The sequence below is a fragment of the Schistocerca nitens genome, chromosome 3 (assembly GCF_023898315.1).
Source record: "Schistocerca nitens isolate TAMUIC-IGC-003100 chromosome 3, iqSchNite1.1, whole genome shotgun sequence".
NCBI lineage: Eukaryota > Metazoa > Arthropoda > Insecta > Orthoptera > Acrididae > Schistocerca > Schistocerca nitens.
The window spans coordinates 788,361,553-788,379,009 of NC_064616.1; the positions used below are offsets into that span (position 1 = coordinate 788,361,553).

At 40.2% G+C, this 17,457-nt stretch overlaps 1 protein-coding gene across 1 annotated transcript in view; it reads left to right on the forward strand.

Annotated features, from left to right (window-relative positions):
• Positions 1–10,571, forward strand: part of LOC126249429 (segmentation protein even-skipped-like) — an 83,448-nt gene extending 72,877 nt beyond the window's left edge. Inside the window, exon 4 of the mRNA XM_049951081.1 lies at positions 10,352–10,571. Coding sequence (XP_049807038.1) covers positions 10,352–10,571 — 220 coding nt within the window. The remainder of the gene's footprint in view (positions 1–10,351) is intronic.
• Positions 10,572–17,457: the final 6,886 nt, after the last annotated feature.

Sequence of the window (17,457 nt, forward strand, 5' to 3'; positions counted from 1 at the left end):
TTTCTTTTTAGCCCATATTTTTTTGAGCCGTTCCGATCTTCGTTTTCTTTCCTCCTCTGAATACACCACATTTCGTCTCTGCCTTGGTTTGTGCGTGAGTGTTATTGTGTTTGTTTTTACCCATTCGCTGTATTTCTGTGATTTTGTTACAAGATCCTCCTTCGAGATTCCTAGTTCTTCCATGTCCTTCTGCACTTCTCTCACCCAGTTTGACTTGATTTTTTTATTCCAATAAAAGTCGATCAGTCGTTTAGCTAGTCTAGTGTCTTCCGTTCTCAGTATGTGTCCCAGGAATGATATCCTTTTCCTTCTGAAGAATTCTGTTAGTGGAGTGATTGTTTTGTAGACGGTTTCGTTTGGGATTATTCTCCATTGGCCTTCCACTAGGTTCTTCTTGTTTATACACTTTCTTACTATCCTTCTTTCTATTTTTTCTATTGCTTCTATCTCTCCTATTTTATACGGTCCGGAGATTGTCTCGCATGCGTATTGTATTTCCGGGAGAATCACCGTCTGGTAATGTCTGATTTTGGTTTTTGTTGATAGGCATCTCTTATTGTATATGTTCTGAGTTGTGAATAGAGACTTCTTCAGTTTGTCAGTTCTTTCTTTCCAGTTTATTTTCTCGTTATTGTTGTGTGTTATTGTTTCCCCTAGATACTTGAATTTTTTCACCAGTTCTACTTTAGTGTTGAAAATTGATATGTGATCAACGCAGAGAGGATCCCTGACCATGATTTTGGTCTTTTGGAACGAGATTTTTAGTCCAATTTTCCCAGCTATCTCTTCTAGTGTCTCAATTTGCGTTCTTGCCTCTTTTATGTTGTTTGCTAATAGCGCTAAGTCGTCCGCAAAACCTAAACAGTTTACTTTGATTTTTGTTCCTACTTTTATTAGTTCTGGATTAATCTTCCTCCATTCTCTCATCAGATATTCCAGTGCACAGTTAAACAGAATTGGGGACAGCCCGTCCCCCTGTCTTAATCCTGTTTTAATTTCGAACGCGTCTGAGGTTGCTCCTCTGAATTTGACTTTAGAGGTTGTGTTCTCCAGTGTAAGCCCAATCATTTTGATCAGTTTGGGGTGTAAGCCTAAATTTCTCAGTATCTTCTTCAAAGATTCTCTATGTATGCTGTCGTAGGCTTTTTGGAAATCGATGAAAGAGATCACTAGTTGTTTGTTTCTTGATTTGTAGTAGTCGATGATTAGCTTTAGGTTTAATATTTGTTCTGGGCAGCTTCTTCCCGGTCTAAATCCCGCCTGATACTCTCCCAGTTCTTTTTCTAGTTGGTCTCTGACCCTGTTATAAATTATTTTGGAGAGAATCTTGTACGTACAGTCCAGTAGGGAGATCCCTCTATAATTGCCTGGGTCTGTCTTACTCCCTTTTTTGTGGATGGGACATATTATCGCTGTTGTCCATCTTGTCGGTAATTTCTCCTCTTTCCAGATCTTTTGAATGTTCTTGTGGAGGCTGGCCACTGCGTTTTCTCCGGCGTACTTCCATAGCTCTGCCGTTAGTTGGTCTTCTCCGCTAGCTTTGTTGTTTTTTAATTGTTTAATTGCTATTTCCACTTCTGATATTGATGGTGCTTGTATGTTCTCTTCCGGTGTCCTGACTTCTGTGTTAGTATTTATGTCGAGTATATTGATCGGGTCTTCGCAGTTCAGAAGATTTCGGAAGCTTTCCGCCATAATATTGGCATTTTCTTCATCGTTGTGTGCCGTTACTCCTTCTTTGTTTTTGAGCATGAGGGTTGGTGGTGTAAAGGTTTTGGTTTTTTCCCTAAATGTTCTATAGTATTGCCGTGAGTTGTTTTTGGCAAAGCTATCTTCTATTTGGTCCAGCAGTCCGTGATGATACTTTCTTTTGCTATTTCTTAACGTTCTTTGAGTTATTTTCCTTTGTTGGGTCAGCGTTGCAAAATTTTCGTCAGTTTTGTTATTTTGGAATTTCTTCCACGCTTCATGTCTCTTGTCGACTGCCTCCTCACACACTCTGTCCCACCACTGGTGTTTTTTTCTCTTTTCGGGTTGTGCTATTTCTGCGGCTATTGTTTTCAACTTCTCTGTCAGTTCTTCCAGTTCCGTGTCTGATTGGACTGTGTTTGTTTTCATTGCGTATTGTGTGTTGTTTTGTATTTTTGCTTGGTCGTGGGTTCGTCTCAACCGGTTGGTTCTTTTTTTCTTTTTTCCAGCCGGTGTTATCTTGATTTTTATTTTGGACAGGTAGTGATCAGAGCCCAGGTCCTTTCCCCTCAGAACTTTAACGTTGTAGATTTCTCTGTGATGGTCTTTGTCCATACAGACATGGTCAAGTTGGTATTCGCCCTTTTTCCAATCAGTGTGTTTCCACGTTTTCTTCTTGTGTGGTCTTCTTTTGAATCTGGTCGATTTAATCACCATTCTGTGTTCTCTGCAAATTTCTATCAATCTTCTGCCATTCGTGCTAGTTTTCTTTTGTGCCGGCCAGTCCCCAACAATGTTCCTGAACCTTTTCTCTCTTCCTATCTGCGCATTGAAGTCTCCCATTACGATTTTAGTGTGGTTTGATGGAACATTAGTGAGGACTTGGTCTAGCAGATTCCAGAATCCCTCTACATGTTTCGGGTCAGTTCTGTTCTTCTCGTTTGTGGGTGCGTGCACGTTGACTAACGTGTACGTCTTGTTTGCGGACCTGATGGTCAGAGTTGCTATTCTATCCGTGTAGGCCTTGAACTCCTTGACAGAATTTATTATTGTGTTTTTCACTATGAAACCGGTTCCGAATTGTGGTACATTTTTCATTACTCTCTTTCCAGGGATTCCTTGGTAGATTCTGAATCCCTGTGATTCGTATGGTTCCCGCATTGTGTTTCTCATCTCCTGTATGGCGAGTATTGTTATCCTTTGCTCTATGGCAGTGTCCAGTAGAGTTTTGAGTTTTCCAACCTTAGCTAGTGAGTTTATGTTTATCGTGGCGAAGTTTGTAAAGGTGTTGGTTCTCAGTGTTTGCTTCGGTGTATTCAGATGCTCCGATTCATCCGTAAGTTCCTTTGGTTGATTGCCCCCCGGATCCGATGGCAATCTTTCCTGTCTTATTTTGGCAGGCGGGGAATTTTGACTAAAAGAACTTTCCATGTTTTGAACTTTCAAGGATGTATCTTTCCTGTGTGGAGACAAGTCTCCGAGATTACAACTACAAATGTGATTTGTAGAGGAAGGTGATTCAGCCGCACAATCTGTGAACAGACGCTGACCGCCAAGCCGCTTGATCCAAGGCAGTCGCTTGGTGGATTTTGGCTGTCCTGGAAGTCGCCCATTCTGGGAACTGTCGCTCCTGGACTTGTTTTGCTACTTTTGGTCCGCCCTGAGTATTTTATTTCCTCAGTACCCATCATATCTGATGAGCGTTCCCCTATCCGCCACCTGGGGAGGCGCCCGGTATGAGAGTAGCAACTCACTCGGGACATGGGGTTTTATTAGAACCAAAAAATACAAAAAATGTCAGACAGACGGCGCTTCACCTGATCAGAATAGCAATAATTAGCATAACAAAGTAAGACAAACAAAGATGATGTTCTGTACAGGAAATTCTTAATATGTCCACCATCGTTCCTCAACAATAGCTGTAGAGGAGGAATATTGTTGTGAACAGCACTGTAAAGCATGTCCGGAGTTATGATGAGGCATTGGCGTCGGATGTTGTCTTTCAGCATCCCTAGAGATGTCGGTCGATCACGATACACTTGCTACTTCAGGTAACCCCAAAGCCAATAATCGCACGGACTGAGTCTGGGGACCTGGGAGGCCAAGCATGACGAAAGTGGCGGCTGAGCACACGACCATCATCAAACGACGCGCGCAACAGATCTTTCACGCGTCTAGCAATACTTTTTTTTTTTTGTTCTAATAAAACCTCATGTCATTCCAAGCATGTGTGTCAATTTTTACCTCTCTATCTACATTATTCCATTGTTTATTAAGTTTTCAAATTTGTACTGACTTTTTGATCACCTGATATATAAGATTCTTTAGGAATTGTACCTCGCTTAAGTTATTTGGACCATAGGAAACAAAACGGCGGCCATTTGAAAAAAATAGTGATTTTTTCATCGATTTATCGACTTCGTCGGCCAAGTAAAACTATTTATAGTTGATGGATCGGAATAAAAGTGGTACAACTCCTAGACAAGTTAGTTTCGTCGGAAACAAAGAATCATGCCAATCGGTTTGGTAAATTTGAAGTTACCATACCGCGCGATAAAAAAAAAAAGCAATTTCGAGAAAAACGCATCTGAAGTTTTCACTTCATTTAAATGCAATTTTATGCAACTTACGTTCAATCTGCTATTCCGGGTCCATAAACTAGTCCTTCCTCTTCCTCATAGAGGGCGTTCTGCTCGATCTGGGCCATCCTGCGCTGCTCCAGAGCCGTTCGTACGGTCGGTGACAAGAGGTTTTCGGCCGCTTGAATCCGGTTGTCGTCCGAATGCTTGGCGAATTGCGTCGAATAGAGTCCCGGGGTGACGTCCATTGTTGTCAAGGTCTACAGAATTGCTGAATACCCTTCGTTGAAGCTGCTCTCTGGCAGGAAAGTCGCGATCTCCACAGTCTTCGCACCAGAATGCAAATGCTTGGGGGCTCACTTCCAAACACACGCGTTCAAACTTTAATTTGAATTTTGTGTGTTTCCTCCCAAGCACCGGTACAATAACTCGTCCTCCGAAAGGAAAAAAAACTGGTGTGTGAAAAAGGCCGATTTCAAGCAGGTGTATTTGTTTGTTCAACCGCGAATAACAAACATTTCCGTTCCGTATTCAGGGGTGGATTCTAAACACTTCTATGGATCCAAAAATGCAATTTAAAAAATCGATTTTTTGAACCAAAAGATAGTAAACCTCCCTTTAAATATGAAACTCACCCGCATACGAACATATTCGTGCTTTTTTTAAAATATAAAACTCACCTCAAACTCCCACAACCTTGCCCAACTGTAATGCGCACACACCCACTAGCCCATCACTGTAAGTCGCTCATACCCATTCACTCCCAGTTGGCCTTTTTCACTCAATGATTCAGCCCAGCTCATTGTCATTATCCCTTTGTGTCTCCCTGCCATTGTCTCCTGTGTCACAGTCACAGTTCCCTTCGTTCTGTCCCACTACTATAGTCGTCTCTCACTGTTGCTCTCTCCCTCTTGGTCCCTCTTACTACTAATATCTCATTTTTTCCTTCCTACTTCTGCTGCCTCATTTCACTGTCACTGTCTCTCTCTTCCACGTTGTCATTGTCATATATTCTGTCTCTCATTGTCATTGGCTCTCATCGACGTGCACTTACTTCCACTCTCTCTTTATTCATCCCCCCTCCCCCGGCACTGCCTGCATCACTCTTTCCTTAGCACGGTTCTGTCGCTGCCAACTTCGTTCGATCATCATTGTGTCCCTCTCTCTCACATCATCATTGTCTCCTTCGCTATTTCTATAACACAGTCACTTTGTCCTCCCTCTCTCTCACATCACCATTGTCTCCTTCGCTATTTCTATAACACAGTCACTCTGTACTATCTTGCAGTATTTATTACTTTCCCGTCTCTTTACCACTTCCACTATCTTCTTCTTTCTCAGCATAAAATAGAGCGTATTTTTGGGAAAATTTTGGAAGATATTGTTTTGCAATAGTTAGGCAGTCGTACGTTGGTTTTAGTGGGTTCTCCTATCACACTGAAAGGAGGGTGACGCTTACGTTAAGTGAAATTCGTGGGGCACATACTGTTCCCTATGGAACTTACGTTTACTGCGGTAATAATGACGCAAATTATTTGCCCGGGAATTTCAATGATTGTTTCGTGAATACTTTGATGCAACAACACATAGTTCCATAATCCCTTAATCAGTGGATTTGCATATTGCTGAATCATTATGATCTGTGCTAGAAAAATGGTTAAGTGTCTATTGTGTCCATCAGTATATCTAAGCAAACTGAAATGTAAAAGTTTGTCTGCAAAATTTATATGAAATTCCATAGATTTCGATTCAAAATTTGTGTAATTCGAATCTCAGGAGGACTCCAGGTGTCTGAAAACCAATATTGGCCTTACACGTTATTATTTTAATGTTCTTACTACTTTGACATAGCTTCCACTCGTATCAGGGGTCTTTTACCCCCCAAAAAAAATGTGTTCAGAAGAACTCTTCTCAATTTCCATTCTCCCAACATTTTTTTCAGCAAGTATTGTTGTGTGTACTTCATAAAAGACCTAGCTAATTGAAAAATTAGCAACAGAAAGCAATTCTCTTCCCTTTAGTGGTTAGTCAGTGAAGTATTTATTACGATAAATTTTAGAGAAAAACGGAAACTACACAGTTGTTATATGCATTTTAGCGAAACTTTTGGTTACAACCCCAGATGTCACTCACCGATTCCCAACGGAATTCATACTGTTTTAAATGCCAAACACCACACAGGGAAGTTTTTCTTTTTTCATGAACTTTCCGCTATTTTTGAATGGATATTTTGTTTGTGGTTACGGTCGCAGGTTCGAATCCTGCCTCGGGCATGGATGTGTGTGCTGTCCTTAGGTTAGTTAAGTTTAAGTAGTTCTAAGTTCTAGGGGACTGATGACCACAGATGTTAAGTCCCAGAGTGCTCAGAGCCATTTGAACCATTTTTGATAGCTTATAAATTATTTTTATGGAAATAACAGTTCCACAGGTGCAGTTTACTGTTTTTATCTCATTTCATTATTATTATTATTATTATTATTATTATTATTCGAATTTGGATAACTCAGGACCACGTGAAACAGCTGTTTGATGACGACATATTCTTTACCTTTCTTTGGCTTCCCAATACTTCTATTATTCTTGTTCAATGCTGTTCTCTTTTTCCTTTTGTTCATTTCAGTCGTCTCTTCTTTTGTGTTTTCTTCTGAAAATCCTTGAACTTTTTGTATCTTTTCCCTGAATTAATCTCTTTTGTGTGTCTTTGTCTGTTATTCTGTACTCCTGTAAATCTTTTGTCCGCCTCTTGTTATCTATTTTTTTAAGTGACAATAAAATAAAAGTCTCTACTTTCTCGTTGTGTGTTTTTATTCTCGGTTGTATCAGACTATTTCTTCTTATTTTTCTATTTCCAAGTCCCATTTTCATTTAATTGTATTTTTATATAACTTACACATAATGTTGGGGCAATCAATATTGTAATTTGTATCATGACAAACCTAGATCGCTTGATAGGACATTGTTTATTTTATGACCAGTTTCGACAGTAACTAGTTGTCATTTTCAGATTCTCAGTTCTGCAGTGTACGGATAAAACAAAGTTAGTGTAGTAATCTGCATACTCTTACAACAATTATACACAAGGGACCATATTACCTGAATAATAAAAAGCATATGTCTCCCAGGAATATAACTACACGTAAGTCTCGTCGACCTACTGAGAATATGCTCCAGTTATAATAACACACATCCACATTGGTTTGTCATTGCTAAATAAAATATCTATGGCAGCAATAAGGAGTAGAAGAGCAGAGACGGGTATATTAGATGATAGTGTATTAGTAAAGATGATATCGACGGCAACTCAGGAACACCGAGCCGATGCGCTTTAAGAGCCCATGTTGAGTAGTTACAAGCTTGGTCGCCAGGCAACGCCACCGCACTAAGGCGAAGATGTGAATATAACCAGACATAGAATCGAATATACACTTATTTATAATTACTATATACAGGCTTTACATGTACATAGTTGGTCTGTACAATTTTCGAAATAATCGTGTACACGTCGTCGCCTTAGTGCGGTGGCGCTGCCTGGCGACCAAGCTTGTAACCACTTAACATGGGCTCTAAAGCACATAGGCTCAGTCCTCCTGAATTATCGTTGACGCACCATCTTTCCTGATTGTGGTGTGCGTACTGTAAGACCTTCGGTACACACACCATCAGATTATTTGACTTGTCGCTCTAACGAAGTAGGCGAATGTCAGCAATACGTCTCGTGGTCTTATCGTGGCGTGTTTGTCTTCTGCCGTTAGGTCAGACGATAGAAATGCCACTTGCACGCTTAGAGTAGCAGATTGACGGTGACCAACTTTAAACAGAACTTGATTAATTTTCACACACATTTATTAAAATAATAAAAATCATAGACATTACATAACTTGATTCTGGATGCTGTTTACAATTGACAATCTGAAGTTCCTTTGGTCTTGGTATGTTAATCTTATTCTCACATATCTCTGATACTTGACAAAGTGTCTATACATTTATCTTCATGGCTATGTACAGGAATATGATAATCTTATTAGACGAAGACTGAAACTTGACTATAGACTAATGCAGACTGATGCAGACTGACTAATCAGACGTCTGTACACTCGTTATAATACCTCGCGTGTTCAGGTATCACTGCGCGAGTGTGATCCGCGAGAAGAAAAGGTTCTACGTTAGCAGCAATCTCATGGCTGCGTTACATATTAATACGCGGATCGGCGGAAGCAGAATTTGGTCCGTCTCTAAGACAGTGATATCTGTTGTAGAATTTTAGAACATGTTTTTTGCTCGAGTATCATGTCGTTTTTGGAAACCCAGAATTTACTATGTAGGAATCAACATGGATTCCGGAAACAGCGATCGTGTGAGACCCAACTCGCTTTATTTGTTCATGAGACCCAGAAAATATTAGATACAGGCTCCCAGGTAGATGCTATTTTTCTTGACTTCCGGAAGGCGTTCGATACAGTTCCGCACTGTCGCCTGATAAACAAAGTAAGAGCCTACGGAATATCAGACCAGCTGTGTGGCTGGATTGAAGAGTTTTTAGCAAACAGAACACAGCATGTTGTTATCAAGGAGAGACGTCTAAAGACGTTAAAGTAACCTCTGGCGTGCCACAGGGGAGTGTTATGGGACCATTGCTTTTCACAATATATATAAATGACCTAGTAGATAGTGTCGGAAGTTCCATACGACTTTTCGCGGATGAAGCTGTAGTATACAGAGAAGTTGCAGCATTAGAAAATTGTAGCGAAATGCAGGATTATCTGCAGCGGATAGGCACTTGGTGCAGGGAGTGGCAACTGTCCCTTAACATAGACAAATGTAATGTATTGCGAATACATAGAAAGAAGGATCCTTTATTGTATGATTATATGATAGCGGAACAAACACTGGTAGCAGTTACTTCTGTAAAATATCTGGGAGTATGCGTGCGGAACGATTTGAAGTGGAATGATCATATAAAATTAATGGTTGGTAAGGCGGGTACCAGGTTGAGATTCATTGGGAGAGTGCTTAGAAAATGTAGCCCATCAACAAAGGAGGTGGCTTACAAAACACTCGTTCGACCTATACTTGAGTATTGCTCATCAGTGTGGGATCCGTACCAGATCGGGTTGACGGAGGAGATAGAGAAGATCCAAAGAAGAGCGGCGCGTTTCGTCACAGGGTTTTTGGTAACCGTGATAGCGTTACGGAGATGTTTAATAAACTCAAGTGGCAGACTCTGGAAGAGAGGCGCTCTGCATCGCGGTGTAGCTTGCTCGCCAGGTTTCGAGAGGGTGCGTTTCTGGATGAGGTATCGAATATATTGCTTCCCCCTACTTATACCTCCCGAGGAGATCACGAATGTAAAATTAGAGAGATTAGAGCGCGCACGGAGGCTTTCAGACAGTCGTTCTTCCCGCGAACCATACGCGACTGGAACAGGAAAGGAAGGTAATGACAGTGGCACGTAAAGTGCCCTCCGCCACATACCGTTGGGTGGCTTGCGGAGTATAAATGTAGATGTAGATGTAGTGCGGAGACGGACGAGCGCTGCGCCTGCGCTGTTGTGCTTAGCGGGGCGCGCTTTATTGGGAAAGTTGTGTACGCGCTGACTACGCGGAACTATGTACACAACACTAATTTACCTGTTTTTGCTCATGTACCCCATATTGGTCACATGGATCTTTTATTTAACATTTTTATTTATTTAACAAACCAGTGTTGAGCTGTATTATAGTACTTGGAGCATGTTCACATTATGTCCACAAGACTTAGTGTAGTTTTATTTCTGAGAAGCGCGTAATTATTATTATTCAGATAACATGATTCCTTGTGTATAACTGTTGTACGATCATGCACGTTGTTTTTACCGTATTCTGTAGATCTGAGAATCTCAAGATGACAGATAGTAACTGTCGAATCTGGTCATGAAATTAACAACTTCACACCAAGTGACCTTGGCTTCTGATATTACATGCTATATATTTATTTACATTGTGTGAAGTGCATCTTTTAATATGCCAAGTTGACAAGCTGGAACGTGGGACGGTCAGCGATCCCCGTTACATGTTGTTTTGAGCGCGGCTGTACGTGTGTCGCAGATGCGGCATCGTGAACTGCGTGGCGGCGAGTTCGCTGCCCACGGCGTCGCCGTCGCCTTCGCCGCTTCTGTCGCCGCCGCTGTTCGCGACTGGCCCGGCTGTGGCTGGCGCGGCTGCTGGCGCCGGCTCTACGCAGCTGGCGCGCCAGCCTCCCAAGCTGTTCCAGCCCTACAAGAGTGACGTCACGCCGCACGCCGACCGCGACCGCGACCGCACGTAAGGCGCGGGAACCAGCGCGGCGTCTCGCGGCGCGTGTGTGATAAGGACACTCAGGGCAGCGTCTCTGGCAAATTCCTAGACATAGCTCGGACCTGCTGCTGGAAAATACCGCCCGCTTGGCTGGTTGAGAGTATGGTATTTGTTGTGGACTACAAAGATATTACCGAAGAGTATTCTACCAAAGCAATGATTCGATTCCTAATGGACAGTAATTATCTGTTGGAATGACGTCACTGTAGAATGGTGGTAGCTGATCGGAACTCAGTTACAACCACAAAGGGAAAACGTTCTATCTGCTTTTTGAGGTTTCCTTCAAGATTATATTTCCATCGTGGAACCAGTGAGTCGTTTACCCATTTCCTTTATTTCTACAGTATGTACGCTTGCAACAAGGCTCAACAGTCTAACCACAAAGTTTTCCTCTGGAAAACTGGAGGATCACATCTCTGAAGATGTTGTGCATCCATTTTTGTGAAATTCTCAGTGTAGGAGTTGTAGACGCAACTCGTACGTTAAGTATAGCAAAAGCGCCCCGCTTACCGAATTTCGCGTTACTCTGAAGACCCCTTGCACTGAAATGAGTACTACTGCTGGTCCAACTCGTACGACAGATGTCAGTCAACGGTTAGATACATTCCAGCGTTTCAGTTTTTCTCGAACATCTAACATAGGAGTGGCGATAGATGGTATTCTATGCGCAGCAGCTTCACACTAAAATAAGTATTTAAATCTTCCACAATTCGGTGGTCTCGGGAAGCGGTAGACGTCTGCTGAAGCGTGATGAACTGTTGGCAGACTAATTCTTCAACAGTGCTTTTTGGACCATTTTTGATGCTTAGCAGTTGCCAATAACGAACACTAAATGGTTTCCTAGGACAGCAAAATGTTTGTCCCACTTTGCTCCAGTTTGTTAGAAAGTTCTGTGCGTGTTCATGATACAAGACTGCTACTGAAAGACGCTTATTGGAAAGAAATCTATGAAAAACAGGTTTCTTGTTGCTCTACTGTCGCTGCGATCCTGTCTGTTAAACTGCCTCGTCTAAACATAAACCGTGCACAGAAAAATACGCTGTGTTTTATCTCCAGCTGAATGTCTTTCTTACCATTAGGGAAGCTTTGCTTCGCTAGGCTCACAGGGTATAGTATTGTGTACCTTCATGTGGATTCTTTTCGTTCAAGTTTACCTTACAAAGGACTTCTTCGTATAATAGTTCCGTTGAAACATATGTAAGAATTTGTAACATATGTTTATAGGCTTATATTTTATATGGTAAGCAAGGGGTGATGAGGATACAATCACGCCTGTATAGAAAAGGAAATTAATACAGTTCGCGAAAGCAGAAGCATATAAAAGAGCGAGAGTGTGAATGTTGTAAACACGACCTTCTACAGTGACATCAAGCTAAAACTAGCAATTTCGACACTTTCCTATGTATAACTGCCTCTCCAACCTTGTCCACAGCCCATCTACACTCGAATGCGAATATCGTCTCTGTCGCTAAAGGTAAGGAAAATCGTTATGAGAACTACACAGCGGACCTTATCTGCTTTGTCTCACCAAGTTCTCTTTATGGATGCTTGTCTGTTTTTATATATCGAGTTTGAATAAGTTCGCTTCACAGGAATTAGTCTCTCCTGTAAAACTTCAATGCCACCGAAACGTGACAATATGGTACTTGTACTGAACAACAGTACTTCTATGTATTTTTTACTTCTCTGCTTAATTTTAGTATTATAAATACTTACTATGACTGAAGCACACCGAGTTGTCCATATGAGCTCTATCAGAGTACGTCATTCGAGTTTTCCTGTTCATTGATTGAGCTGTATATAGAAAGAAGATAATACGTAAATGACTCTATATTATGTACATCATAGCGATAATCGTCGTGTAAGCTGTGTAATATATGGCGTTGTCATATTTCAGTAATGTGCCAAAGATATTAAATTATGATTTAAGATTCCTGTGGTCTTTTTTTTTTACAGTTCTCTCTTACAGATGCTTTTACCATAAGAAGTTCTAGCATTAAATATTTTGTATATGTTTTATTGTATTATTGAATTTTGCATTTATGCTATTGAAAATGGTGATGAGGAGGAGAATGGACATTAGATATGTGTGTTAAAGAATATATTGCACTGTATTTGTTATTAAATGAACCTTCTGATATATGTTACTATATTTTACATTTATATCATTTACATACTGTAAATAATGTTACTGTGTAGTTGTAATATTAATTGCAATAATTGCAGGTCAAAATACATTTTAAAGGATTTAGATTATTCTTTTCTCTGGTGGCATTTTCCTGTCCTAGAATAGATTCTTGGAAACTGAGGCAGTGACAGTAAAATAAATTGACAACTGTTCACATTTGGAAGACACAAAAGAAGTGAACTGTTGACTATCAAAAATTTGGAAGTTAATATTTCTGTGTTCCATAAAGCTTTGAAATTTGATAAGACAATTCATTTTCCTTGAGCATGCGATTGTGGGAATGTATTTATGATGAATGTCATGGGACAAGTATTGTTTAGTGTTGTTTGGATTTGAATGTAATTATCGAATATTGAGTTCAGTTGATGTAGCCATAAATCGAATGGGAGTGAATAAACATGGCTCTTTAATACTACAAATTTGGTCATTATATTCCTTGACCTCGGACCTGTTATATGTGGGTATAATTATTGAAAATAGTAGAATAAACATGTGGCAGTATTCTCTATGTCTGTTATATTACATATGGTTCATACAGTTAATGCGTTTAACATTTAGTGGGAGTAGGGATGCTTAAAAGGTTTTCATACATCCATAAACTCAATGTATGCTACATTGTAACAGAAAATCGGACAAAAAAGTATCTACAGATACTTTGGTAGAAGAAAGAGAACAAGAACCTTCTCATAACAGTGGAAATGTGGCAGCAGTCTGCTTGATAGTGTTCAGCAACAGTAATCATAGACAATTATAGAAGTCTATGTAGTTACATACTCTATTATCATGAAACAATATTGAAGCGTGTGATTACAAATATATTCCATTACGCAAAGACAGAACACCAGATCATGGTTAATGTCACTTAACAAAGTCGCAATACAGGGAACTATGTGCAAAAATCAACTTCTCTTGCAGGGTTTTTTCCATCTCTTTTCGCCGTACGTGAGTGCTGAAACCCTCGAGGAAGCAAAATGATACGTAGTCAAAATTCTGTCTAGCCATACAGACTTATGATTTGAGACTTAAATAAAAGTAGAATCAAATTACTCATAGTTTCTTTAACAAGGTCATGATCGATTTCATCCTCTATCCTTGTATAAACAAAGTTACTACTTTGTTTCTGATGGTCTTTTCTCCACTAGTTAAATACACTACATAAGACTGAGCAGTCTGAAAATATAACGTATAGACGATAGTAACCTGGTCTCTCCCACTCCTGACAGGGGCTGATATCGGTTAAGCGAAAAGACCGTAAAGATAGAGGCACCTTTTCTGCCAATATGTAGAGGGAGCAATCGTTATTAAACTACTCTACTCTCTTAATTTTTTTAAGAGAGAGGAATCTTTACTTAATCGCTCTAAAATGAAAACTACTTATTTAAAATGCCGCACAACTTATTGTTAAACAATATAAAACAGTTTGCCAATTACAGATAGTTGAAGAAATACTAGCTCAATTCAACTGGAGTGCTATTCACGTCAGTGGGATCAACAACAGGGTGGGCTACGGAAACTAACCTGGTATATGGTGCAATTCAAAGCTTTGGTATGTCACACTCTTTGCAGAGATTTGCAAGTAACATATGTAGAAGTGCTTTCGAATAGCAAGAATCTGTTGTGGAAATCCGAGGTTAGTTACTCTAGTGTTTATGGCCAAGGTTTGAGACTATGAATAAATTCTTGCTCTCCTACAGGACACATAATTGGATCCAATAATTATAGTTTAAACGAGATAAATAAGATCAAATTACACAATGGTTCTACAAAATAACCTCTACATAGTAATTCGCTAACCATTAACTGATCTTCAGATGCTTGATGAATTGAAAAGCAGCTACAATGGCTTAGTAGTGGAATGGCCTCAGGACCAGATGAGATACCTATAATATTCTATAAATATTATGCAAAAGAACTTGCTTCCATTCTGGTAGTAATTTATCGTAGATCGCTTGAGCAGCGAAAGGTACCTAACGACTGGAAAAAAGCGTAGGTCATTCCCGTTTGTAAGAAAGACTGTAAGACAGATCCACACAATTATAGACCTATATCGTTGACGTCAATATGTTGTAGAATTATGGAACATGTTTTATGCTGAAGAATTATGACGTTTTTGGAAAATGAACATTTCCTGTATAAAAATCAACATGGATTCCGCAAACAGAGATCCTGCGAAACTTAGCTCGCTCTGTTCCTCCATGGGATCCACAGCGCAGTGGACAACGGCGCTCAGGCTGATGTCGTGTTCCTTGATTTCAGTAAGGCATTTGACACCGTCCTGCATTGCCGTTTAATGAAAAAAATTCGAGCTTACGGGGTATCGCCGCAGACCTGCGATTGGATTCAAGCCTTTCTTGCAGATAGAACTCGACACGTGGTTCTTAACGGAACTAAATCGACAGATGTAAAGGTAATATCCGGAGTACCACAGGGAAGTGTGATAGGACCGTTGCTGTTCACAATATACATAAATGATCTAGTAGAAAGCGTCGGACGCTCTTTAAGGCTATTCACAGATGCTGCAGTTGTTTATATCAAAGTAGCAACGCCAGAAGATAGTAAGAATTTGCAGAATGACCTGCAGAGATTTGATGAATGGTGCAGACCCTGACAGTTGACCCTGAACGTAAATAAATGCAACATACTACGCATACACAGGAAAAGAAATCCACCACTCAACAGCTACACTGTTGACGACATACAGTTGGAGACAGCGTCTGCCGTAAAATATGTATGCGTAACTATCCAGAGCGACCTTAAGGGGAATAATCATATAAAACAGATAGTGGAAAAAGCAGTCACTAGACTCAGATTCATCGGAAGAATCTTGAGGAAATGTAACTCATCCACGAAAGAAGTGGCTTATAAGGCGCTTGTTCGCCCGATTCTTGAGTATTGTTCATCTATCTTGGATCCCTATCAAGTAGGACTGATTGAGGAGATAGAGAAGATCCAACGAACAGAGGGGCATTTCGTTGCGGGATCGTTTAGCTGGCTAGAGAGTGTTACGGAGATACTAAACAAACTCCTATGGCAGACGTTACAAGAGAGGCGTGGTGCAGCACGGAGAGATTTACTACTGAAATTTCGGGACAGCACTTTTCAGGATGAGTCAGACAACATATTATTTCCCCACACATACATCCTGCGTATTGACCACGAGGAGAAAATTCGAGAAATTAGAGCCAATACAGAGGCTTACGGACAATTATACTCCCCACGCACTATTCGCGAGTGGAACAGGGTTGGAGGGATCACATAGTGGTACCGAAAGTACCCTCCGCCACACACCATTAGGTGGCTTGCTAAGTATGGTGTAGATGTTGATGTAGATGAAAGAACACTTATGGGTTATCGTATATCAAAATTGTCACCGAAACACACTAACAAAAGAGTTAGTCTATACAGCAGTGTTCTTTCGGAGATGATTAAGACTGTTCACTAACTTGCTTATTACGAATACGCCAGAGCAGACTGTAATACAGAACAAGACTCCATTTCTTTATGAAAGAAAGCCAACTTGTACTCAGCGATGGAACTTTGTCTAACGTTTGACGATTTATTGTAGACATCTTAACCGTAGACTTACAGTATTTCTATAGAAAAAGAACGAGCAAGAGTAACACTTATTTAAGCAGACATCCACAACATTACTAGTTCATATAATTGATGCTTAAGTGCTGTATAATTTTGAGTTCAAAGATGGCGGTAACCGTAAGTAAACTGAAGTCCACAATACTAATTAAGATGCTTTTCTGAAGCCACGAAACTCAGCCTGTTTTCTTTACGAACGCTAACACAGAATGAGTGCCTTCGATCAGTCATAGTCTGCAGCATAAATCATTCTCTCTTCCAGTGTACAATTCCCCTTTTTTGTAATTCGCGATTGTTCGACTGACAAAGAGGTGTAACGATATGAAATATTTATTATATAGCACGTAGTGTGCATTTAATAGTTTGCGCAATTGCCACTGATAGATAATACGAAGAAATGCACTCTGAATATGCCAGATAAATTGAGCTACAAAATATAGATATTATAGCACGGTTACAAGACATTGCAATTTTTGTAATCCATGCGTGTATGCGCGAAGATCGGAGTTTGAAGCAACACGTGAAAACTGTCAAAATCGAATGAACGTGGGACTGGTCAGATTACTTGTCACGATTAAATTGCCCATCCAAAAAAAATCTGAAGGAATGTATGTGTGTTTCGAGAAAACAACAGTTAACGCACAAGAATTGGAGACAGGAAATTAGGAACAGCTCTCCTGTTCTTGAAATATTGAAATTGTCACAAATCACGTTTTATTCATGGTGAAAACACCGTACCATATTAACAAACGTGTTATATACGCTGTTCCTACTATGTTGTTTCAAAATCAAGTATTCCATGCAGGTCTGTAATTAGGGTGACCACTTGCTCAATGTTAGAAATCACTAAACTGATATAATTACAATTCATCAAAGGCGTACGCTAAATCGGACAGAATGAAGGGTGAAACAAGCTGTGCTTTCTACATTATAGCTAAATGATCTTGTAAACAATGCATAAGCTATTCAATCCCAATGGTAACGGTACCACATTTGTGATAGAGACGTTATCATGCAAAAATTGCTATGACAACGAAATTTTCTGTTAAATGCAACATAAAATAAGCAAATCTGCACA